This window comes from Phoenix dactylifera, chromosome 11 (assembly GCF_009389715.1).
Source record: "Phoenix dactylifera cultivar Barhee BC4 chromosome 11, palm_55x_up_171113_PBpolish2nd_filt_p, whole genome shotgun sequence".
NCBI lineage: Eukaryota > Viridiplantae > Streptophyta > Magnoliopsida > Arecales > Arecaceae > Phoenix > Phoenix dactylifera.
In genome coordinates, this window is record NC_052402.1 from 28,936,338 (window position 1) to 28,961,454 (window position 25,117).

At 38.0% G+C, this 25,117-nt stretch overlaps 1 protein-coding gene across 5 annotated transcripts; it reads right to left on the minus strand.

Annotated features, from left to right (window-relative positions):
* Positions 1–211: 211 nt before the first annotated feature.
* LOC120103661 (BEL1-like homeodomain protein 7) lies at positions 212–24,537 on the minus strand. Of its 5 annotated transcripts, none has more exons than XM_039132029.1 (6): positions 23,912–24,536; positions 23,017–23,106; positions 21,451–22,573; positions 1,915–2,291; positions 1,766–1,826; positions 212–1,235 (listed from the first exon to the last, which is right to left on the minus strand). In XM_039132029.1, exons 3-6 carry the CDS (start codon positions 22,387–22,389, stop codon positions 597–599), a joined length of 2,016 nt encoding a protein of 671 aa, XP_038987957.1. In that variant the 5' UTR covers positions 22,390–22,573; positions 23,017–23,106; positions 23,912–24,536; the 3' UTR covers positions 212–596. The 5 variants fall into 5 exon arrangements, with proteins under 5 accessions (XP_038987957.1, XP_038987958.1, XP_038987960.1 ...); XM_039132030.1 differs by lacking the exon at positions 23,912–24,536 and adding an exon at positions 23,544–23,724; XM_039132032.1 differs by lacking the exon at positions 23,912–24,536 and adding an exon at positions 23,306–23,524.
* Positions 24,538–25,117: the final 580 nt, after the last annotated feature.

Here is a 25,117-nt window from a genome sequence, read left to right on the forward strand (position 1 = left end):
TAGACGGGGCAGTACCATGACTAACAAAGATGTTTCTGGACACAACGCAACAGAAGAAAGGAAGGTTGGATCCTAAGGTTGAAAAGTAGAGACATGGAGGATGGAGAGGGTTGGATCATCCCCAAGATTAATTTACTTCTCTGCCCCAGTATAGAGCTACAAATGTAACCGTTGTTTGCAGTAAATGAAACATTCCATCAAACAAATTAGCCATGGCAAAGAATAGGATTAAGATCCTCCTTCCATGACAAAAGAGAGGTGTTTGGTTCCGCCCGAAGGAAAAACCATCACACCAGTTCTTACAATCTCATACAGTTATCACACTAGGACTGAAGCCATTCCAATAGTATACAGAAGGATGATACTCAAATGATAGTACATGTTCTCTTCTTCAACAATTACACAACTATGCATCTATCTTTACAACATGCTACCCTGTGTATTCCACCCACTCACTTTATCTGTCTTATATTACACCATATATCATGCTAATGAACTTGCTTCTATGGTGTCTGCAAACCGTATCCAAAGGCAGCTTTGGGCATGCTATTCCAGCATCACTTATTTGAACAGCCACCACAGTAAAACTTGGTGTTTTAAGCAACAAAATCATGAAGTAGATGCGATGACCCAAACCTGTGCCGCCGATCATCCATACTCATGTAATCATAATCAGTTGTATCAGCTCCAATTGGAGCAGCTGCACCATAAATGTCTTCCCCCCTCATCGCAAGAAAGTTCTGTGGACCATTTGATACAGGAAGGCTTCCATCACAGTGTTGCAGCCCCAACGTGAGAGAGACATCGCTATTCCCATACTGACCAAACTCAGCCGTCTGATAAGCCATATACCTTCCACTCCCCTCCGAGTGGGTGAAGGCATCTTGTAGAAGGCTACAGTCATTGCCATTCGGTCTTTGCTCGTTCAACTTAAGATTCATATAAGCATCATCCGAACTTGTTTTGTCCCGAAAGCTGGCAGACGCCCCACCCGTATCCATGTTGTGGATGGCTTTCGACTTTGAGTCATTAAGTTGGTTTATCTGGCATCTTTCCCCTGGAGGGCTTTGTAAGTCCTCCTCATTCTCAGAGGATCGGATCTCATCCTTATGTATGGGCGGATTCTCTGATGAAGAGTTTGAGTCAATCTCCGCATCACCAATCTCTTCTCTGTACATTTCCTCGATCATAGGCTTCCAAAGCCGAACTCGAGCATTAATGAACCAGTTTGAAACCTAGACAAAGGGAGAGCAAATGATGAACAACTAAAAATAACAGAATTAAATGCTACCTGACTGGCATGGATTGAATAGGATGTAGCTCTAAATGTTGTCCTTGTAACATAATATGTGGTAATCCATTAATAGGATATGTAACCTAGAGATCTAAGTCAAATATATGTTTGACAGTGGGTGGTAAGCAGATACCTAAAAGGGGAACAGGACCCAATACAAGATAAATATTAAGTATCAGGTGCAAAGAGAACTAAGCTGCATTGGTGCATAGAGGAGCTGATACAGCATGCATAGTTGCTGAAGGATCATGAAGTAGAAGTTGGAAGGCAGACAAATAACAAATGATAAAGATAGAAGGTTAGATAGAATAAAGGAAATTACAGTAGAGAGTATTGAGAGAAGAATGATAGACTTGCTCTCTATGTGACCGACACCATCAGACATTGCATTAATCATTAAAGGGGGAAAAAATCCTAAACATGTCCAGATATAAACCTTTAAAGTTCTCATATAAATAGTGAGGAGCATACCTGACTCCTTGTCAAGCCTGTCTGTCTTGCAAGCATCAGCTTCTCAGAATCCTTTGGGTAACTGGCAAAAGATTACATAAAAAACAATGAATAAGAACAAATATACACTAATATTATCAAATTTCCAGGAGGAGGTAGTTGAAGTTTACGGATGAAGAAAGTGCTCAAACAGCCAAGCACGAAGGACTGAGACAGATGACTCAGGTAACCCCCTCTGTGGCCTCCAAGCATGCTGTTGCATCATACCAAACTGCTGCATGGCCCTCTGTTGCCTTAGCTGATGGTCTATATATCGGAGGCGAGAGATTCCACCTCCCTTGCTAATTGAACTGTCTTGCTCTCCAAGGCTTTTCCGAGTAGCTCGAATCTGACCACTGATGGCATCTCTGAGGCAGCGGAAGTGCCGAGAGATTGTCTGAAGGGCAAGTGCGGTGTAAGGTTTAGCAGCCCCAGAACCAGCAAATACATCAAAAGATGACACTACAATCTGCATTTGATGGTAATATTGTTTATATCTTCTATCAACCTGCAATAGGAGGGAAACGAAGTGCAATTTAATCCACAGATAAAGAGCAGTAAAATCAATCATGCAATGAAATTAGCAAAGCATGCAATTTCTCATTGATATGATTGACGGTATAACATTGGTAGTAGTCTTCTTGGCAGAACACAGGATGTTTTGGAGCCTTAAACCCAAAATTCTCTCAGGTTTATGACATTGCTGATGTGGATCTCACTGAAAATTGATTAATGCAGCTTTCCTTCACTTATAAATCATAAATACTGTCTTAAATTAGATTCAAAAAACAACACCATATGTACATTGTTCTAGTTAAATAGTTATGCTTAATGATTGCATGTAGGTTTCTTCTCTTGTTTTTGGAGATAACTTATTGCTGTCCTCTCATCTGGACCAGCACACAATTTTGGGGTAATAATTAAAATAAGACTTTTACGAAATTCTCAGTGAAAGCAGATATGCACTGATTCTTCAGCATGGATGGTTATACAATGTGGTAGATGACCTAAGAGTGTCACTAAACACAAGCACAATCTTCCCTCAGAGACTAGGAACATCTTCTCAACATCAAGGACTGCATATTCATGTCGTTGGGATTAAAAATAATCAAAAATGAGTTTGAAGATTTTGATGGTACAATAGCTCAGATGAAGGTATATGCATAAGTAATCAATAAATACTTGAAAGGTGATCAAAATCATTGAGATAAAGGTACAAAGCGAAGTAGTCTTCCCTCAGAGACTAGAACAAACGTCTTCTCAAATCTCAATATCAATGACTGCATACTAAGTCACTAGTATTAAACACAATCAGAAAATGTTTGAAGCTTTTGATGATATAACAGCTGAGATAAAGGTACGCAGAAATCTTGAGTATATACGTGCAGAAGTATTCAGAATATACTTGCAGAAGTATACAGTATATACTTGGAACAAATCTTCTACGCAAAAAGTAACAAAGTTTGATCACTAGATACTAGGCATAAATCTAGACAGGATAGAGCTTTTCTCAGCCATCTTGATCAAATCTTTTCACATGAAGTAGTCAATGCTTGCTTCAGAAATTTCATGCATGAATATTCTTTTCAACCAATGCTTCATCACTTGCCTGATGCAACATTTTAAGCTTCCTCTATTTACTATTACAATTTTTGTCCCCCATCTTTTCTAGCACAAGGATTCTTATTTCTACCAACTCATTTATTTATTGACACCCTCTTTTTCAAACAGTCCAGCAATATGACATTGCCATCCTTGCTAATGTATCCTAGACTTTTCCCTAAATTAGATGGGCATTTGTCAGTCAATAACATCTACAGATGACTAACTGTACTAGAAATATTTTTGTCCACTGTCCACTTCTCTACACTAGATTGGATGTAAAATTATTGTTTATAGGTATTTCAAGGAAATCAATCTTGAACCTTGATTGAAGGCTCACAATAATTTTCCCACTGATACTGCAGCCCATATATATTTTTTAAATAGATTGGTTCTCAAACCCTTAACCTCAAACTTTCCAAGTACAATTTCAATGTAGAACGCCCATGTTACACTCATTAATTCCAGCATTCAAGAAATAACCATCACAGATGGTTTCAAATCCCAAACGGAAACAGGGAACAGTTGATGTTAGCAAGGTTTTAAATCCGTGGGATAAGGAACTCCTGGCTTCTCCATGGAACAGGACACCCTGAGTGTCTCGCCGGGTTCCCTCTCCCTTCTTCTTTCCTTGGTTTCTTTCTTTCTTTTTTTATTTCTTTTGTTCTTTATTTCTTCTCTTCTTTCTTTCCTTCCTTTTATTCTTCCTTTTTCTTTTTCCTCGCTTTTTTCTTTCCTTGGTTGCTTCTTTCTTTCCTTTCTTCCTTTTCTCCTTTTCTTGCTTTTTATTCTTTCTTCTCCCTTCTTTCCTTTTTTCCTTTTTTTTTTCTTCTCCTTTCCTTCCTTGCTTTGCTTTTTCTTCTTCTTTTCTTACTTTCTTTTTTTTCCTTTTCATCTTCTTTTGTTTCTTTTTCCTCTTTCTTCTTTCCCTGCATGGATGGGTTTCGGAGTCCAGTCACCTTTCGATCCTCTTTTCGCATAGGAACGAGATGAGATATCTAGGATGCCCCCCATCCTGAGACTTGAAATCTTAGATGGTAGGTTCACACTTATAAAGAACATGTTAAGCTATGAAACAAATCCAAGTTCAATATCTTCCCTTGTTTTAACATCAAAGATCGTTGTCCATAGAAATTCTTGGTGAACAAGGATTTATTAAGCAGACCCCCAATAGTTGGGACAAGGCATGATAGTTATGGTTATGGTTATCATTCACAAATGAAATAGACCTCTAGTTTTCTTTGTGAATATCAAATGAAAACTATGAGAAGTATCAAATTTTTTTATAAGGTAAAGTATAAAGCCTATTCTAGATGTATGCTTATCACATGCTATAGACTCGCCTTACAACCACCACAAAAATTGTCCATATGACCATTTGTTAAGCATATTCTTATTTATGTCCCTAACATATTTTGAAAAAAATACCTCTCCTGGTTCTCTTATGATCTCCCCATGTTGACAAGAACTGTGCCTGGTCATTTTTTCTCTTTTGATCTTTCCATAAAATGTTATGCTTGATAAGTGTAAAGCCTTCTACCTTTTTTTTTTCCAAATCGTTGACTCCTTTTCTCAACACCCTCTCCAACAATTTCATGGTGTCACATAATGCCAAATCTTTTTTCTTTTTCGCTTTGTCCAATGCTCTTTCCTATCACCCAATCACTAATTAATTTACATGCTTTATTTTGTCAAAATAAAACCATACAAAATCATGGTTTAGCCCATCGGTTTTTCCTTATTATCGGTGTAGTTTTTCAGTTCATTTTGTTTTTGCAAATAAGTGTTCTAAAGGGAATTAGTGGTATTTTGATGCCCAAAGAACCACATAGTGCAGGTTTTAGTTAGACATTATGCAGATTATGTAAAGAAACTGTTGATTCATAAAGAAGTAAAAATAACTAGGAAAACAGAAATAACTTGGTAAATCTTTAAAAAACATCTATTGATGAGTACTCTCACATGTAACTTAAGGACTTGTTTTGGTGAAGAATTACATGGTTCTATTAGTAAAATGACGTTCCCTACAAATGACTACTCTAAATGATAAACAATCAATTCAAAGTAAGATGCAGAAGTAAGAGAAACTTGCATGTTGTAACAAAGATACAATGTTAGGGCACTAATGGATGAGACTGGGGAGGAGGAAGGGTGGGGTTTGGCATGCAAATTGCTTGCTGCTGATAGGTCAAGAGGCTGCACAACAGGATCACATAAGTGGTTTGGCAAATTGCTCATGTACCTTTTAAAATACTTATATATAAAAAAAAAGCTATAATAACCGTATACTTTTTATGTTCCGAGTTCTCATTGATCACTAGAAAAAAATGAACCAACATTTTACTCCTATTCCCTTCATTTAAATTTAGTTTGTCCCTTGTCCTCACCATTGTCTTTACTAGTTTGACATTATTTTTCATTTGCATTCCTTCTAGGACCTTTCCAGATTGATTGCCTATTGGATCTTGTCATACTAATAAGATCATATTAGAAACTTTTCGACTCCTAAGACCCATCCTAGCTAACTCTTTTATTATACTGTGATATCTGATCCCTACCTTCAAGTACCACCCGTACTGCATCTACCCTTTGCATGTCTAAACTCATTTACGCTTAGGAGAAAACAGATATAGAATAGATAATAAGTATCAGAAAAGGAGAACTCTCTACGAGAAAAAAAGACAAACAGAACTAAATCCCACTTGAAAAATCTTTACTTGGTCCCCAAAATAATTATAGTTAATATATAGTGATGATAAATTTCCAATGCCAAATGAGGGATTTATGTTATGGCAATGTTTTGGACAAACAACAAAAAAATCCTTGTTGTAGAAACTTAAACATAACCAGCATGTTTATTCTAGTGGCAAGATATATGACAGGGTAAACTAGCGTTTAAGGTGATGTATAACAGGAAATTAGCTTTTAGCACCCAAAACAATAAAATCAAAAGTGAATACAGTAGTCCATAACTCCACATCACAGGATTTCCTAAGACACTAGGAACAAACCTTAGTACCAGGAAAATTCTACCTAAAGTAATGTGCCCACTTGGGAAACTCCATGGAAACTCAAAACCAGAACCACTTCTTAAAGGTTTTCTTACTTGAAGTGTTTTCAAGTTATCTACTTCCTCTGCGCACTCCTAACAACTCTAGGTTTTGGCAGCTGAGGATCAAACTAAATGATAAGTCTTCCAAATGATGGTTGTGGTTAAAAAAAAAAAACAGCAGAAGTCATGTAATACTTACCAAACTAGGAAAGCCTTATTACTTCATACCAAAATACAAAAGGCTTCTTTTCTGTAAGTATTATACTAAGCTTGTGAGGAAGAATACTATGAAAACCTAGCAATGAACATCGTCCAATGGGAGGAATTTAAAAATCGCACTTGAAAGTCTTACTGCTTTTTATGCTGCAGTAAAAGTGTACAGAGTTGGTGAGTTTTCAAAAATGAACTAATGATTTAACAAGACAATGTATGAGAAAAGCAGCTGTTGCCAATCCCAAGCTTGGACGAGCATGGTGGATGGGCATCAGGTCGACAGCCCATTTTTATAATATTGGATAAATAAGCTCATAGAAGTAAATTCATTATTAGCAAAAATAACCTAATAAATCTAATGCTTCTCATGAATGAGATTCAAATATTACAAATAAACATCGAAAATGAAGCTATACATGAAAAAAACTGTGTAATTGATATCTAATTTGCCCAACAGCTTTGCCTCAGAAAGGAGCATTGTAACCATGGTATGCTGAACCAGCCCATACTGGCCGGTTCAGCACGTACCGGACCAGTCCAGTCCCTGACCGGTTTGGTTCCGGTATGGAAAAAGGTTTTGGCCCCTTAGGGCCGAAACCGACCAATTCACGCAGCGTATCAGTGCAAACCGGACGGATACCGCATTGTACCGGTGCGAACCGGAGCGGTTCCCACAGGTACGCGCAGGGCAGCGTGCCTGCATGCACGGGGAAGAAGAAGAGGAAGAAGAGAAAAGAAGAGGAAGAAAGAAGAGGAAGAAGAAGAGAAAGGAGAAGAAGAGAAGGAGAAAGAAGGCCGGGCCTCGGGCCGACCCCCTCTCAAGCACCCCAACGAGGATCACCCCCCTTCCAAGAGCTCTATTCGCCCTTCCTTGCTCGCGGAAGAAGGGGGAAAGAGAGGAGAAGAGAGGAGAGAGGAGAAGAGAGAAGAGAAGAAAAAGAAAAAGGAAAGAAGAGAAAAAGAAAAAGGAAGGTGCCAACGCACAGGGAATCGCGGGGAAACGCACCCTCGCATGGAAAAACGAGCGGAAAAATGCGCCCATGCGCGGAGAAATGCACGGGGAAGCACCCTCGCACCCTGGGCAGCGTGCTCCGCGCTTTGGACAGCACGCGCATGGGAAAACGCGCGGCGAAGCGGCCCTTGCTCGCAGCCTCGCCCGTGGAAGCACAGGGAAGAATAGTGTCCTGCGCACGCGTCCCGTGCAGAGGAAAGTACGCCTGCGCCCGCGCGCTAGGAACCACGCGGGTGCACTCTCCTACGGTGGACCAGGTCGGTACCGGTTAGGCACGGCCCGAACCGATACCGACTCGGTCCGGATCGCCACTGGTATGCCGACCAGCACCAGTTCGGCGTACCTTGATTGTAAGACTAAACATTCGAATAAGTGTTTCCTTACAATAAATTTGAGTGTCATGTGGTAAATCTCACTATTTCCTAATTTACATCAAGGAAAAAGAAAGGCAAATTTCAAAATCTGCTCCTATTATATTTAAAGTATATTTATATTGAAATACTATTAACCAACCGTAGACCTTATTTAACTCTATGAGGATAGTCATACTTGGCAAACTGTGCTAAGTCTTCATATGGCATCATAGACACCCATAGCTCATCCCCTTTTTTATTATCTCCACTTACGAGGACCTTCAACACAGATCCAAGCTCCTAGTTAGGACCACAGCTGGCCTCACTGCATATAAGCAACCTTGGCAATTAGTTTCCTTCATTCTTCTCCTCTGGTGGTAGAGGCGTAGAGCAAAGCCATGGGGTAGGGAGGGCCAAGCCATGGGGTAGGGAGGGCCATCTTAACCCCCCACCCCCCAAACACACACACACACAAGAAAAAAAGAAAATGCTATTCCCTATTCCCAACCCTAACTGCACCTGTTTGGAAGGAACATGGCTTCCATTAATGTCTTCATTCAATTTAAATCTCAAGTAAGAAATCCAACTTAGCTCAGTAGTTAAGCAATCAAGGAATCCAAAGCCATTACCATGTAAAGATGCCACGTATTTAGTCTCTCTCTTTTTCATAGGAAATCCCCACATCCTCCTCCTGTGTTTCTGTAAGTCTCTTCGCTTCTTTGATTATGCAAGTCTCCATATTTTCCTATAACAAGATCTAAAATTTTCCTTTTTATTTCCCTGCTAGATTGATATATCTTTGAACCAGCTTGCCTTTAAGCCAGACATTCAACTTAAAATATTATATCCCATTCAGAAATGAATCTGAATTTTGACACAGATTGGTGATCAATCCAAGAGAATTTAGAGAATATAGCATAACCCATAGAGAAGAGTTTTTATTTTTTTAATGTATAGTTGGGTTTTCTTTTAGAGTAATTTTTTATTATATTATCCAAATATACTTTTGATTGATGTTTTTCTGAGATAACAACCAAATTATATAGTTTCTTATAATATTCAAAATTACATAATTTAAAACATGATATTTTTAATTAGATTTAAACTGATTTGTAAGTTAATTAATTAAAGTCATCAATTAACAAAGACCACAAGGATCCATCCATAGCCATCCAACATTATAAATTACAATTGAGATATTTTTTGTTTCCCACTTTTACCTTGGCATATTCTTGTCCATTATAAGGATTCGTGGTTGTTTTAGGCTACATTTAACATGGAAATTAAACAAGTCATATGTCACTCCATCAATCAGTAATGGGTATGCATGGTATAGAAGATTGTTAACACTCTAGTTAGCATAACATCTTTGATAGTGTTGGTTTGATATTTTGTTTCTTGTTAAGCATACAAAGCCACAGTACTATTCATCCATCTCAAAAGCCACAGCTCTTCAAATAAAATCCATGCATTTGCAATTTGTCCACTCTTGCAGTTGCTTAATACACTTTTCAAACTCATGCGCATGGAACTCACGCACAAAACCAAGAAAGGCAACTTCATGTCCCTGTAATTCTTGTCTAGCATTCACCAAAGCTCTAGTCCTATTAGCCATCAAATCACCAGCATACCCTTTAAAAATCTGAATCACAATGCATTATTAAATAATCTCCTATCTAAAAGACATTTTCTTTAAATGATCATCATCAATCATCATAGCTTTGAAGCTAAGCTTTTATGGTAATTCAAAATTTTGAGTTTCACACACTTCAGTTGATGTCCTAACAATAATGATCCTCATAAATTTACAGAATTGAAAGCTAATCCTAGATAGCGAATATGCAAAGGGCATAATGTACAGTATTTTGGCTATATCTACCTGGATTCACCTAAATCCACCTAGATTTCTAAACTATGGAATGTAAGCATCACTTCCTAAACAAATCTTCTTTGTTCAATTCCATCATACCAGGAAGACAGTTGATGAGATAGACGATGACTCCGTTGCTGCTATGACAAGAAGGGAATGGTAGGGACCAAGTATTGTAAAGTATATATACATAGATACAACACTGTGTGTCCTTTTCAAAAGAATTATATTGAATTGTAAGTTTAGGGATAATCCAAGAAGCATTATATAGAAAAAAATATATTTAACTATTTATTAGTTAAAATTTTCCCCTTGCAAGTAAAGTTAGTGTTTGTATTCATAAAAAAGCATAAGAAATTGATTTTCTTCATGAATTCAAAAATCACTAGAACGGGATGGTACCATTGATACCGTATCCTACCGATGCCAAACTAGCACTGATACGGGTGCTGGGAAGCTGAAACCTATACCAATATGTATTAGCAATTATCGATACATACCAGCCATTGCAGTCTGTAGTGTTCTACACCGATGCATATAGATGGTATTATACAAACTGTACCAGTCAGTAGCGATAGTTTTTCATTATTTTTGATGTTTTCACCATCTGTACTACTATCGTACCAATACGACCATACCATTCCAATAAAAAAATGGTTAGATATTTGATACCAATATTCAAAACCTAAATTTTAGAGAAAATTTGTAATTCATGGATTTGGATAATGGTAAAATAATTGATAGAAGTGTTGACTGAATAAAAGTTATTTCATATAGTTTGTGGAGGCAATTAGCTATTGAGAAAACACCAGCACCAAAGGTATAAGCCATAAGGTAGCATATCATACCATATCATGTAATTTTAAGCACAAAGAAAAAATATACAACTCAACTCAACTCAAGTCAACTAAGCCTCAATCCTTCACTAGTTGGGTTACCTATATGAAACCTTTTCTCCATTCTGCTCTTTTTAGGGCTACACTTTCTAAAAGATGTAGTGATATCAAATCCTTCATTACTACTTCATCCCACATGATTATCAGTCTACCTCTATCTTTACAACTTCATCCAATATGATTTTGATCTTAAATAATATTAAGATAGTAATAATATTTTTTTTGAAACTATCATATTTATTTTAGTCAGATCATGTACCAACTTTGACATTTTAGTTAAGGGTGGGTGAAGAACAAGTCTAAGATTTCATACAATTTCCAAGTTTGATCAGCTCTTTTTCTACCAATTAAAATGAATCAACGATTAAATCCTTGTCCTTAGTTTTCATCTCTTTCTACTAATCATAAAGCAAAACAACAGAGTAATATATTTTTCTGAAGAAAAAAAAAATCTAGTATGGACCCACAAACTATTTACACAAATGCATCCACCCATGATTTATATAGGTACATTGCTAGGTTCGCCGTACCGGTACCGAACCCCGTACCGGTGCCGCACTAGTATAGGCGTACCGAGTGTCGGTATGGTACGGTACGCGGTACGCCAGGCGTACCGATATTGGCATACCAATACCAGTACCCATCGATACGGGTACGGTACGCCCGGTACCAACCAGTACAGCATACCGGTACAAGTATATGGGATAGAAATGCCTACGAATGCTGTGGCTTGGATGACTGAGTCCACATCTAGTAAATGCACACTTGACATAAATTCTTGTCTTTATTAAATACATTATTCATGTTCAACTCTTGCTCTTTCTAAGGGAGTGAAACAAGTGCACCAACCAAATATTGGAGTGTACTTTGGAAGCTTACATGAACAATAAAATATTTTTTAATTGTATGAAGTTTCACAGGTCACAGGCATCCTTGTTTCCTCTAGGAGATATAGCACAATGCCAACACTAGTTACACATAAACTATCATTACTCAATAAGTTAAATATAATTTTCCCTATTTTAATACATTTGCAAAGTTTTCTAATAACGTTTAAAATAGACATATGAATCTAGTATAAAATCCACATATCAATAATATACTATTTTGTTATGACAATTGTTGAATATTTTTCAATTCAACTGAGAGACACAAAATTTCTACAAGGAAAAATCAATATTTTGACTCGATGTTAAATCCATAGACTATTACATCATTTATGTGATTTCAGGAAAAACAAAAAGTCAAATTAAAAAAAGCACTTACCTTCATTTCATAAATTTAATTTTTAATAGCATATCTATAATTTTTCAATGATGGGGTTGTCTCTTATAAGTTGTAGGTTAAAATTTAATTTGGAGGTGAAAACAAGAGATCAGGAAATTTTTAAGATAAAGCAATGGTAATTATCATTTCATTGAAAAATAATAAAAAAAGAATATTATTCTAGAAGTTTGTCACCTTGGCCATCTAGACCAGTCTCAAAAAAGCCCCCAAATGGTCACCCGGCGCCTGCCATAATATTTTGCATTAAATTTGAGTATGATGGATGGAATTGATTTATGAGTTTGATTATTCCCAAGTTGGTAATTTCAATAAACTTACTACATCTTATTGAATATGTTATGTTCCAAGTTTTATGGATATAGCTAGTTTTCATCATTATATTTGTCAACTTATTAAATTATTATTTTTGGGTTGCCTTGACCTTTGCCACCCATCTAACACCTACCTCGCCTCCTAGCTGCCCATGGGCCACCTATAGGCTTTTGAACATTGGAATTGATGATTTTGTTAAACTTAAATCAATATTTATTGGTATTGGACTAAAAAAGAAAATAAATGCAGACCATAGATCTAGTTGTGAATCCATAAATTCAACAAACATCATTTGATCACCTTTATCCAAAGTATAAATCTAAATCTAATCAGTGGTGTACTTCCAAAGTATATAGGGGAAAACTCAAACCTTAAAAACTTACCGAGTCGTTCAATTTGTCCTGTTAAATTCATAGGCATAGCTGCTCCTATAAAAACCTTCGATGCAAAAGCCAACTAAAGTATCAATTTGATCAGGCATGCACAATAATTGATACCTAAAGATAAAATGAGATTGCCATCATATTGTCTATATTGAACCTCAAAGCATATTTCCAAACCGGATATTTGGATATGTCAATTATACATAAATTGTAGATAAATGCTTAGTTGGTAATGAAAGAGTTTTGGCATGACAAAAGGAGGAAACGACAACGTCCATTACAATTGGCTCTAAACATCAACTTTGAAAGGAGCTACCATGTGACAAGGCCTAGACCTCTTTATACTTTTGAAATGCTAGAAAACAGTTATCAAGTTAATAGGAATTAAGGATTGAAGCCCCAGCAGGACGAGGGCAGTCCCAACTGGTCCCATCCTATGCCAATGAGATTATGGCACATGGGATAGGTGCGGGACCTAAAACACACTTCCGTCCCCCATCTTGGCAGCTCGCCTTCAGCCTGGCAGCGTCACGCACCAATACCGCCATCCCGATCGGAATATGCCCTCAGCTGCACCTTTTTTTTTTTTTTGACAATGCTTCGAATCATTGCTGGGAGGGAGAAGGAAGGAAAGATCAGTTTAGGTCTACTTTTTTTTCGATAATGTATTGGCTTTGGCTTAGCCCACTGTTGCTGGGAGGGAGGAGGCACAAAGGCTCAGGTTCGTGAGGATCCTCCTTTTCTTCTTCTTCCATTTTTTCCCCGATGAGCATGGGGCTCAGCCAGTCACGTGCTCACATTTTTTTTCCTTTCCGATGAGCATACACACGGTCAGCAGGGAGTAGACATGGAACAGGGTTGTATCTTTCATGCAAAAGAAGGATTCTCCTTCCTTCATATGAAAGTATCACCAGATCACCAACCACACATATCCTAAAGCACTCAAAACTCATCATTCATCCATCCGCATAGATATCAAAGCGAACAACTGGTGATCCAATGGTGGAACGTAGCACCCCTATCCTAGTGGACGCTGACTGAGAGAGTTCACAGAGAGAGAGAGAGAGAGAGTTAATTTTCCCTCCCCTCTCACTCTCTCTCTTGTGTGCTTTTCCGCTCCCCTCCCCCACTCGATCTATCTTTAATCAATATAGAACTCACCTGTCCACTCCTCTTTTTAATTTTTTTAATTAATTTCCTTTCCACTCTCTCTTTTTCACCTCCCTCTCCTCTCTGTCTCTTCAATTAATGTGGTGCTCACCTGCAACCCACTTCTTTTGAGAGTTGATTTTATTTCAATAGATGTGATTGAGATTTGAAGCACCAGCATTGTTTGGTCGCATTGCTCTGCGGTGAAATTCTTAGCGTCTAGGAATAAAACAACTAAGTCAGGGATGCGTGATGGAGCTTAGTCCCACATGTCAAGACATTGAGATGTTATAAGCATCGGCCCTTCGCCGTTGCAGCTGAAATACGAGAGGAAGAGGAAAAGAGAGGATGGGAGAGGAAAGGAAGAAGAGTTGAGCCATCTTCCACATCAGGAACTTCTTGCTTAATTAAGGTGAGAGCTTCTTTTATCATTAATTGAGCCACATAAAGTAAAATGAGATAATTATGATAATGTTTTTCGCATGAAATTATGATATGTTATAAGGTTAGGATCAAACTACTATAAATTTTATTTTTTAATATATATTCTATTTTAGTAAGATTATCAAATTTTTAGAGGGGTCCAATATATGAACCTAGCATTGATCAAGCAGAAAGTACTGGACTTTTTTAGTAATTGGATAAGGTTCCAAAAAAAATATTCCAAAAAAAAAAAAGAAATATCAAAATATTTTTTTACTTTCTCCAATAAATGGCCCCTATTTGAAAGCATGTGCCATATTAAATGACTCTGCTTAAATATAAGCATATAGCATAGCAAGGTTCGCCAAACTGGTACACTAGTCGGCAGGCAGGTCGATACTGTACCGGTTTGGTACCGTACCGACACAAGGTACACTTAGGCATGCCGGTTTCGTACTAACACAACCTTTTTTTTGAAGTTTTTCAAGTTGATTTAATTGGTAATCAATATTTTTGAATTTTTTAATAATTTTAAGTCTAATTTTTTTTTGTTTTTTTGATATTTTTTGATGTTTCTATAAATCCAATTTAACCTAAATGATGCATCTTATTGTTTTAAAATGATACAAAATATAAAATAATTAGAAAAATGCTGCGTCCTACAAAAAGCAACATAAAATATCCTTAAATCAAGTAGTAAGGTGAAAAATATAAAATAATATAATCAATTACATATATTTAAAGTACAACATACATACCGATATCTAATATCTCTGTAACACCCCAGGTCCTCACCCAAAATGGCTAGCCGGAAGTTACTATTTAGGTTCCTTGATCCTGTATAAATACCCAAGATCTACCCAGCGAATAACCGATGTGGGACTAAACACACGCCCGCACGGATCCTCACATACTCCCCCCATTCAAGCCCTGACGTCCTCGTCAGGCTAAGGGTTCAAATCTATTCAAATCTAATCACAAACACCACGATCGGCTCATGGTTAGCCCCAATGGATCCGTGCTGCAGTGTCCCCTAGTCCACATAGGTTATGGGCCAGGTCCGCTCTGATACCATTTGTAACACCCCAGGACCTCACCCAAAATGGCTAGCCGGAAGTTACTATTTAGGTTCCTTGATCCTGTATAAATATCCAAGATCTACCCAGCAAATAACCGATGTGGGACTAAACACACACCCGCACGGATCCTCACAATCTCGTCGAGTAACAATGTTTCTCGTAGATACGAATCGTTAGCATAGTCAGGAGGCACATTAGCCCATCCCTCTAACCAAACGGTGTTTTAGTCTTGTATATTCATTCCATAAGGAACTGCTCCATATTATAAGTACTTTCGTATCTCTTGTTGAAGTTCTAGCTCTGAGAGGTATCTTTTGGCAAATAAACTGGTTGATAAAACGGATGTGAGGAGACCCATCCAAATAAATCAGCAGCAAAATCCGACCCATAAAATGTTTCAGACTATGTAGGATAGTAGCGACAAAAGATTCCTCAGACGCACCATATCCATATTCGTATCCATATGGGTCATCGGCTGTCTGTGGCTATGAGTAATAGGATCCAGTATATGACTCAGAATCTGATACGTCTATAGATCCTACTCCACGTGCGAAATCATTTGCAACTGCATCGTATCCTCCTAAATGACCCCGAGGAGCTCGTCTCCTATATGCAATTGTCACGAGCTCCACCAGTCGTGTTCGCAAATTAGGAGAAAAGAAGAGTCGGTGGAACTTCCAAAAAAAGGCCTTCGGCCTTCCCAATACTTGTTTTTAACAAAAAAAAATCAGAGGAGGAGGGGGTCCGGTTCCGAATCGGGTTGACTCAGTGCAAACCATCCGGTTCGCACTGAGTTTGGATGGAGCCAGCCGGTTTCAGGCCGCTTCCAGCCGGCTCGGTCTAGTTTGGGCCTTTTATGGCCAGTTCCAGTCGGTTCGGAACTCATTCCGGCCAGTTCGGGGCTGAAACGAATTTCAATAGGCGAATCGACCCGATTTTCCACTGGGTCGGCTCGGCACAGGCCGAACCAGACGGTTCGGTCCAATTCGGTCTACCTTGTAGTCTAGTATACATGCATCAAATGAATTAAATCGAGGTGGGGGTAAGACCTCTATTTTGAGTCTCCCCACTTATCTCATCATTATTATGACTGTAGTTGACATGTGCACCACCCAATTCATGCCTGAAATGATGGGCAGAAGGAAGGAACAAAGTTGGGGGCTTTGATATTCTCCCCGAGCTAGTAAAAATAGGGCCAATTTATCATAAATGTATTACTTTTGAAGTTTAAATATGTTTAAACAAACAAATAAAGCAAGAAAACTTCAAGATAATTTTTTAAATAAAAAATGAAATATATATATATATATATATAAAAGGGTGTCCCAAGCAAGTACCGAAATGCTCAACTAGAATGGTCACTAGGATGGGGCAGGATGTGGGGCATCGCATTCCGTAGGAAAACTGGGACACCCGTCCTACGGGTTTTAAAACCTTAATAGGAATTATTAAATAAAAATGATTCATGAAGTCAGTCAAAGATAGTTGAGATAAGATTTGATGCTTCTATTCATGTTTTAGAGTTGAACCCACATCACTATGTACCATTAACTTGTCAAATCACCATACAAGAGTTCAATAAATTTAATCATCCCAATGCATGATGACTGGGACCATGGAACAAAGTAGGTGCAATTCAACATGCTAGTAACCTAAACATTCAAATTTTCTGATGTAATACAGTTGGTGTAAAGGCATGTAAACTACATCAAACATCCTCTCATTTAAGTCATGAAGAATCTGAAGCCCTAATATAGAGCTCAAAGTGGATAATTCTTGAAGAGCTGGTCAATTTCCTTTTAACAGTATGCGAAAAGACTTCTAGCTAGAGTAATAGGAATACATTGTTCAATACCATTGCCAAAATGTTATAAGAACTAAGAACTTGACATACTTTAGTTATATGAATGATAGATTAACAATATATGATGTTAGAAAATGAATCATACGGACATATGCTTTAGCTGCTAAGATTAGTTAGAGCAAAAAGAATAGATGCATGAGCTCGAATTGCAGCATAGAAAAAAAAAATTTCTTCAATGAAAGAAATGTGCTCTCTTTTCTTTTTCCTTTTTGGACTTATATGAGTATAGTAGTGATGGTCAGCAAGTTCATAAAAGTTTGGAAGTGTTAAAACAACAGTAACAAGCCCAAAAGTATTCGCTGACAGATCCCAAACAAGCATTGCTGTGAAGGTTGCCCAAGAATTATAATGTGTTAGTAATTGAGAAAAAAGGTCTCCCACTTATGTATAGTTGAAATATCTATACTTGAAATCTCTAGGCTGGCAAATTGTTTAATGCATCATTTAAATTATGGCATCAATAGAGAAAAGTAATGAGATATAAATACCACTTAAGAGATGAAAACAAACTGCACAGTTTGATGCTTTTAGATGGTCAAAAAACCTTAAATCCTATAACAGCAAGATCAGGACAATTTACTAAATTAGTAGATCTCCCAATCATTAGCTGGCCCTTTTAGGTTTAGCAGTAGGTCCCTCACTTCCACAGAGTTTCGTAGATAGGAATGTGGCACAAACTTATTTGAGCATTAACACGAGGTAGAGAGCCAGTGGTAAGACATTATTGAGCTTTCATCGACAATACTTTGGTCCATACGGCTGTTCTGATAAAGATGGGATCAGGATTGTTGGTTAATGTTAATGTTAATTATATGCTACATTAAAGAATATATCATCATTCCACCATTATATAAAAAAAATGATACAGCAAAGGAAAGGAAAGATAAGGAATAAAAGAAGAAGAGAAAGAAAAGGGAAAACACAATGGTGGACAAACAAAGAGGGAGAAAAGGGAAAGCTCTGGAAAAGAACAGGAACACCAGTTATCATGTATCCATAAAACATGCCATCAGCGCATTAAGAAAAACAATAAAGGTCCACGGAAAGCCATGTATTAATCCTCAATTTTACTCTACTTCAATCCTAAAGACTAGTGCTTTCCAGATCCAATCTAAACTCAACAAAACCAATATCATGATAAGAAACAGCTGATTTACCCTATGTAAGGAAACAGACAGATCAAACTGAAAGCCAACAAGGGGAAGAGAAGGATTAATCAAAGAGAACTCTATGATGTAACCAAAGAAGTTGAAAGATGTTGTCAATCAGTTGATGACCATTGCCCTCTTCCTTTATCTTGATTATATCTTCAATTCTGCCTCCATACCAAAGAGTACTTAATAACAAAATAGTGGATACTCTACCTTTCTCAAACTAAAAAGGCAACTTATTTCACCCATTTCAATCCAATGAAACACAAATGTAGAAAAAGTGAATTAGCTTGTAGAAACCACAATAGAATCACAGCTTCCTTTTGATTTGATCGTGGTATGCCATACCGTATCGAACCGCACGGTATGGAGCATAGCGAACTGCACAATACGGAGCATACTGTACCGTATCAGTTTGGTACCAATACACAGTACAGAAGGCGTACCGACACTCTGTATGCCAAACTGGCCCCTATACCAGGCATATCAACACGATGACAGGGTGGCACCGGCATAGAGCCCAGTATCGAGATAGAGTACCTTACTTTTAATAAAAACACTAGTATACCATTGTGATGAGAGATATCTATGAAAGAAGCATTACACAATCCTAGGTACTTGACATGTTCAAACATAAGGCATGAACATAACAAACAAAACTTAAAAAACTTTCCGGAAATAGTGAGAAAAGCATGATATGGAATAAAGAATTGCTATATGGCTGAAACTTGTGGGCAAATGAGGACATTGAAACATTATGAAATGGTCCAGTAAGGTGTTCTTTACTTAAAACTTTTTACATATTTCTATACTCAACATAAGTTCTCAAACAACTTCTAAGAGATATCAAATTTTTATCATACCATTTTCTGTAACCCACTTCAGAAGACCAGTGAAGAAACACTCCATGTTTACTATTTTTCAATACCTCAACCAGTTTCCAAAAATTGTGTATAGACTGTTTCACAGAGGGTTTTCAAATGTTGGACACCATCCTTTGCACATTAGACAGATCTAGGAATCACAAGAATGACTATTAACATAAGATATGTGATATTCTTGTCAGGAGCAGGGCCTGGTCTTAAATAAATAACTATGATTATCATAATAAAGTGAACATTTTGCTCTATAATGTTTCCAACAAATCAAGAAACCATAGCCATAATTTATGATCCTTGACCTAACTACTTGGGGTCGGATTTATGCATCCTCACATGCCAAGGATCCTATTTAAGGATGCCTCTGATGCTATTCAAGATTTTTCGTAGTCTTGCTCACAGCATCCAGTAATTGTAAGCTGAGGTCTTCTGCTCCTATTTTCACATCCTTCAACCCAAATTATAGCACCACCTTATGAAAGACATCTTGAATCTTCATGCCCTTTGTCCATACTCATACAATCTCAATCTCTCAAAAACTTTGTCCTTAATTTGCCAACTCCTTAAACTACTCTACTATAATCATTTCTCACTTTGCTCTACCTTGTTTCACCCGACATCTATCTCAATTTCCATTTTTGTAACACTTCACCTTATGAAAGGCAGTCGTACAGAACTTCGCTTCTGAAATGTAAAGATTCATGAAGATGTTCCATGTTTTTCATTTCTCAATAAATAACTTCAAGCAAGGTACTCCGCCTTGGTACCGGGCCCCATAGTGGTGCCACCTTATTACTGTGTCGGAACATCCGGTATGGGAGCCAGTTCGGTATACCGAGTATTGGTATGCCCCCTGTGCCATGCACCGGTACTAAACCAGTATGTTACGGTATATCTCGTACCATCCGGTTCGGTATGGTATGGCATGCCTTGACTTCAAGTCTCCTCAATACCACTTTTGTATAACAAAAGCATAACGTCGTGCAATATGTTTATGGATGGGTGGTTCATCATATTTGGGTAAGAAGCTACTACCTATGGCTGTTATTTAGCACAATGGAGAGGGTTCATCCATCATTCTCTCCATAGAAATAATAAAGCAAAGGCAGGGAACTTGGGGTTTCAATACTCAAAGAGGTTGAATTATCAATTTTGAAGACTTAGACCTACCTGCCAATCTGGAAGTGGCGGTACACGGCAAAACTATGGAAACTCAATTGATAAGCTTCTTAAGGTAGTAAACTGTCAAAGTTACATTGATATCTCTAAAGCAAGGACAGTCTCATTAAGTGTGAGAATTCTGATTAATTAATCACATAACCCAGTCAGCTTAGGAGTAGTAGGTGGCTTCACCTGATGTGGGCATGGAGGGATGCATTATACCTATCAAATAAATTTCCACATTCCTTCAAAGAGATCAATATAAGAGTCAACAAAAACCATTAAACCTGTAATAGCTAATTAATTTTCACTTTATACCTCTATACTTGTAAAACTTAAAACAAGTAGAGGAGTTGATTACAATGGAGTATGTATCACCAATAAGATACCTGAAGCAATTCTGAGTAATCAGCGCAACGAGAATGGCAATTTTCCTATCTATCCGTCAACATACACAATCACACATCTCTCTATGTGTGTGTAGAGAGAGAGAGAGAGAGAGAGAGAGAGAGAGAGATTTCATGTAAGTTATTTCAAATACATGTGTGAAGACAATTAACAGAAAGCCCACTACACAATTAAAAATCACATCCAACAAGAAACCTCTACACAAGTTACTCCTTCAAAAAAATCATAACACATAAAACAGAGCATAATAATAAGCTGAACAGTCTAATATAAAAAAGAAACAGATAGAGCAAGCGCTAAAAAAATAGATATTTATATACACATTATGTTCCAGCATTATCTAACAACATGGAACTATGGTGCAATAAAACCTAAAATATGCATTGGACTGAGGAATTACAAGTATTGTATGAATTTGAAAATAAAAAAGAAAACATTGAACTATGAATAGAAAGAAGAAATGACTAACCTTTACTAGAAATGGTGCTGCTCAAACCTACAATTTTTTCTTTTACTACATATGAAGGAAACTTCAAATAAAGAAACTTGAATTGGAAAATCAATATATACCCACCTCATCCAACATAGCCAACAGTTTTGTGACCTTGTTCTGAAGGTCCTGCCTTCCAGAAGGTGAGAGCTCACCAGGCGAATTGGCAGTGGACTCTTGAGCGTTTGAAGGCATCCCTTCACTCTTTGTTGCCCCATCAGTATCCTTACAACCAGCGGTACCAGCAGAAGTATGGACACTTTGACTTTTATCTGCTTTGTCCTTCAAAGCCTTCCGGACGTTAACAACTTCATCAAGTAACTCTTGTGCTGCCTTGAGATACTTAGAATTTGAAATGGGATTTGTAAGACTTGAAACTCCATAAGCAGAGAGGTTAGCATGCATATTTTTGTTTCTAGATTCATCATCTCTACATGACCCACTGTTTCCTGTAGTTGACTGATGTGGCCCAAAGAAAGATAAGTCTGAGGTCGCAGGCCGGTACTGGAATGAAGGAACTGGAATTTGCGTGCTGAGGCTAAGTGACAGTCCTTGGTTTTGCATGGTGGAAACATTTGAGTGCTGCAAAGACAACTCCTGGCCATTTAAGATGCCCAACTGTGTCTGCAGACCCATCTGGAGATTATTACTAACAGAACTGCGAATAAGATCTCCTGCACCATTCATTGACCCACCAATTGTTTGCATGAACAACATCTCATTTCTCCCATCCCTCCAAGCATTATAAGCATTTTCGCCAAGATGAGAAGTCACCATGTTAGGGCCTTCCACAGATGAGCCTTGTGAAATCATAGCAATGGGAACAGGGACCTTGACAGAATTCTGCTGGGATTGAGCATTGCCTGCCAAAGCATCTGAATACAGACTAGAAGATGGGTAGTTAACATACAGCATGTTGCCAGTAACCGATGACTCAGGATATGGAGTATGTCCAGGATCCCTTAGGCACAGATTTGGCATGGCATCTCTTTGATTAGTAGAGCTGGTGTAGAAAGTAGCCATTTTTCTGTCCCTTGATTTCAAAAAGTTCAAGATCTTTATAAATAGGAGGAGTTGAACAATAAATCATGACAACATTGGGTACAGCAGTAGGCTAGCTGCTTGTCGCGAGGAGTCAGGAAGGTTCCCAACTGTAACACCTTCCATAACACAGAAAGCTTGAGTTCTCCGTGAAGAAATGAGTTGTCTGCAAGAAGTTGTGCGCAGAAAAAAAGGTCAGCAGGTATGCGATAAAGGGCATATACAAACGCTAACTAATAAATAATTAAATATAGGGAAAAATTAGCATAGAATTCAAAAGAGAAAGTAGTGGAAATTTATTTGTAAATATAACATGGTTTATTGATTTGGTTTTCGTTTTTAACCAAGAATGTCTTGATAACACCATCAAGAAAAAAAAAGGGGGTGAAATTATATCATAATTTGGCATTTCTTTTCCTTATACTTCTAAGCAAAGTATAAAAACCAACTGCTCTGGCCATGACAGTTTCTGAACCACCGAGTTAGCATAACCGGAAGAAAGGGCTAGACAAGGACTTATTAAAACAAATTAAGAACATAGGAGGATCAATACAGACATACAAAAACAAAGACATAGAACGATCGAACACCATAGCCTAAAGTCTTTACCTTGCTACAACGATCGGAAGAGTAATCAGCAGAAAAATGCTCAGAGTTGTTCCACCTCTTCGGTCATGAAAGAACAAGCTCAGGATCAATCTGGATGAACAATCAAACAAATAAAACCAAGTTCCTTTCCTTTTAAGGCTACATGCTTGCACGATATCGAAAAGTAAGGCAAGTAACATACTTCTAGTGAAAGATTTCAGAATCTCAATCCCCACCAATTTCAGCTCAAAGCACACAACAATTTATGCCAACTAACAGAAAAGCAGCAATAAAAAGCAGTAAAAATTACCACCAAAAGAGCCAAATAACTCTACTTTATCGCCCTTTCCTTTTAGCATCTGTTAGGGAAAGGGCTTTCACCTATAAAACCCAAAACTCATCTCAAAGACTCCATTCCTTCCAGCTAGTCAACACACCCAGACGCAAAAAGAAGAAAGAAAGAAAGAAAGAAAGAAAAGCTTCCCCCATCCCAAAAGCAGAGCAGGGAAAAACCAAGATTAAGCAAGGTAGGAAAACAGAACACAAACCACTTTATCAGAAGAGCTCATTCAACCAAAGAAAGAGGAGAGCACCCAAGAAGAAAAACAACAGAATCAGCTTCCGGTCAATTATTCCACAAGATAATCCCTCCTTGCCAAGAAGAAACAAAATTTTCAAAATAAAAAACAAGTCAAGGGAGAAAGTTTGTTGCACCCACCAGACATAAAAAGAATAATAAGGCTCGAAAAAAATTATAGAGAGAAAGAGACAAAAAGAACAGGAGAAGAAGAGGAAATAAATGAGACGGCGATTAATTAAAAAAGAAGTGCAGATATAAGATTATATGTACCTGTTGATAGGTACTTGGATAGATAAAAAGAAGGGGATAGAAACGAAGCAATAAAAATAATAATACCTGAGAGAAGTAGCAAGAGGGGTGGAAACTTTGTTGAGAGATAAACCGCGGGAGGAGGGCTGCTGTGCGCGTTGTGGGGAGCAGGAAAGCATGAATTCGCAGCCGATCCTCTGTGAGAAATCCTCCCAATACGGAGACAAAACCGATCCCAAGGATTCAAATCGCCAGCCACCTCCTAATTCTTTTTCTTTTCTCTCCTCTGCTTCTCCTCCTCTCCTATATAATAATCCTCCTTCCACTTCCCATGCCAGCACCTAGAATAATATAATAAGCCCACTAATGATTCTCTTTAACTTGCTTTCCCTTCTCTCTCTGTCATCTCATTAGATTATCATCAGCAGAACCAACATTCTAACTTGCACGTGAGAACAGTACTCGATCCCTCCTCACCTTCAAAAAGGCATGAGAATGGCCTCTTGCTCTCTCTCTTCTCTCCCTTATTTGTCTCTCTCCTTTTTACCTCTCTTTTTAGCCAAGTCTGAGAGTTCCTTCCTATCTCCTTCACTCCTTTGGAGTTGGTGCTGGGATTGTTAAGGTGTTCATTCTTCTAACCACCAGTTGGTGGACCTAAACCTTCTCTCAAACCAATTTGATCCCCCTCCCTTGGTTCCTCAGCCCTCCTCTCTCTCTCTCTCTCTCTCTCTCTCTCCCTCCCTCTCGCCATCCTAGAATTTTAAGCACGTGGAAGATGCGAAGAGACCATATGCTCTACGGCAATGCACCATGCGACCGAGCATGCCATCAACCACAGCCGCTCGCTCTTGAAGCGGTGCACCCACTTGATGAATGAAACTATAGAAACAAGCGCTTGTGATTGACAGGGTGCACAACCATGTGTTGCATGCTTTATAGAATATAATTTCTTAAAAAGATGCTCTCACAATCCAAACCATATAACATATATTGGGGGTCCTCGCTCTAACCATCCCTTATAAAAAGGGCTCCCTTTGCCTAACCATCCCATATTAAGGTGTTGTGGGGTTGGGGGCTGGTGGGGTGGCCTTGCTTTAGAACAAGGGCATTATTATAAAACAAGGGCATTATTATGTTGATTGATAGGTGTGTGGGTTCCCCACTTATGTAAGCATGCCTTGTCTTTGCTGATGTGGGTTGTGAAATGTGTGGATTAAAAATCACTCCCTTGTATTCTTCCTTAATGCTTTGCATCAAGTCTGCGCTTGGTTGTATACAAAATCTGCTTTCATG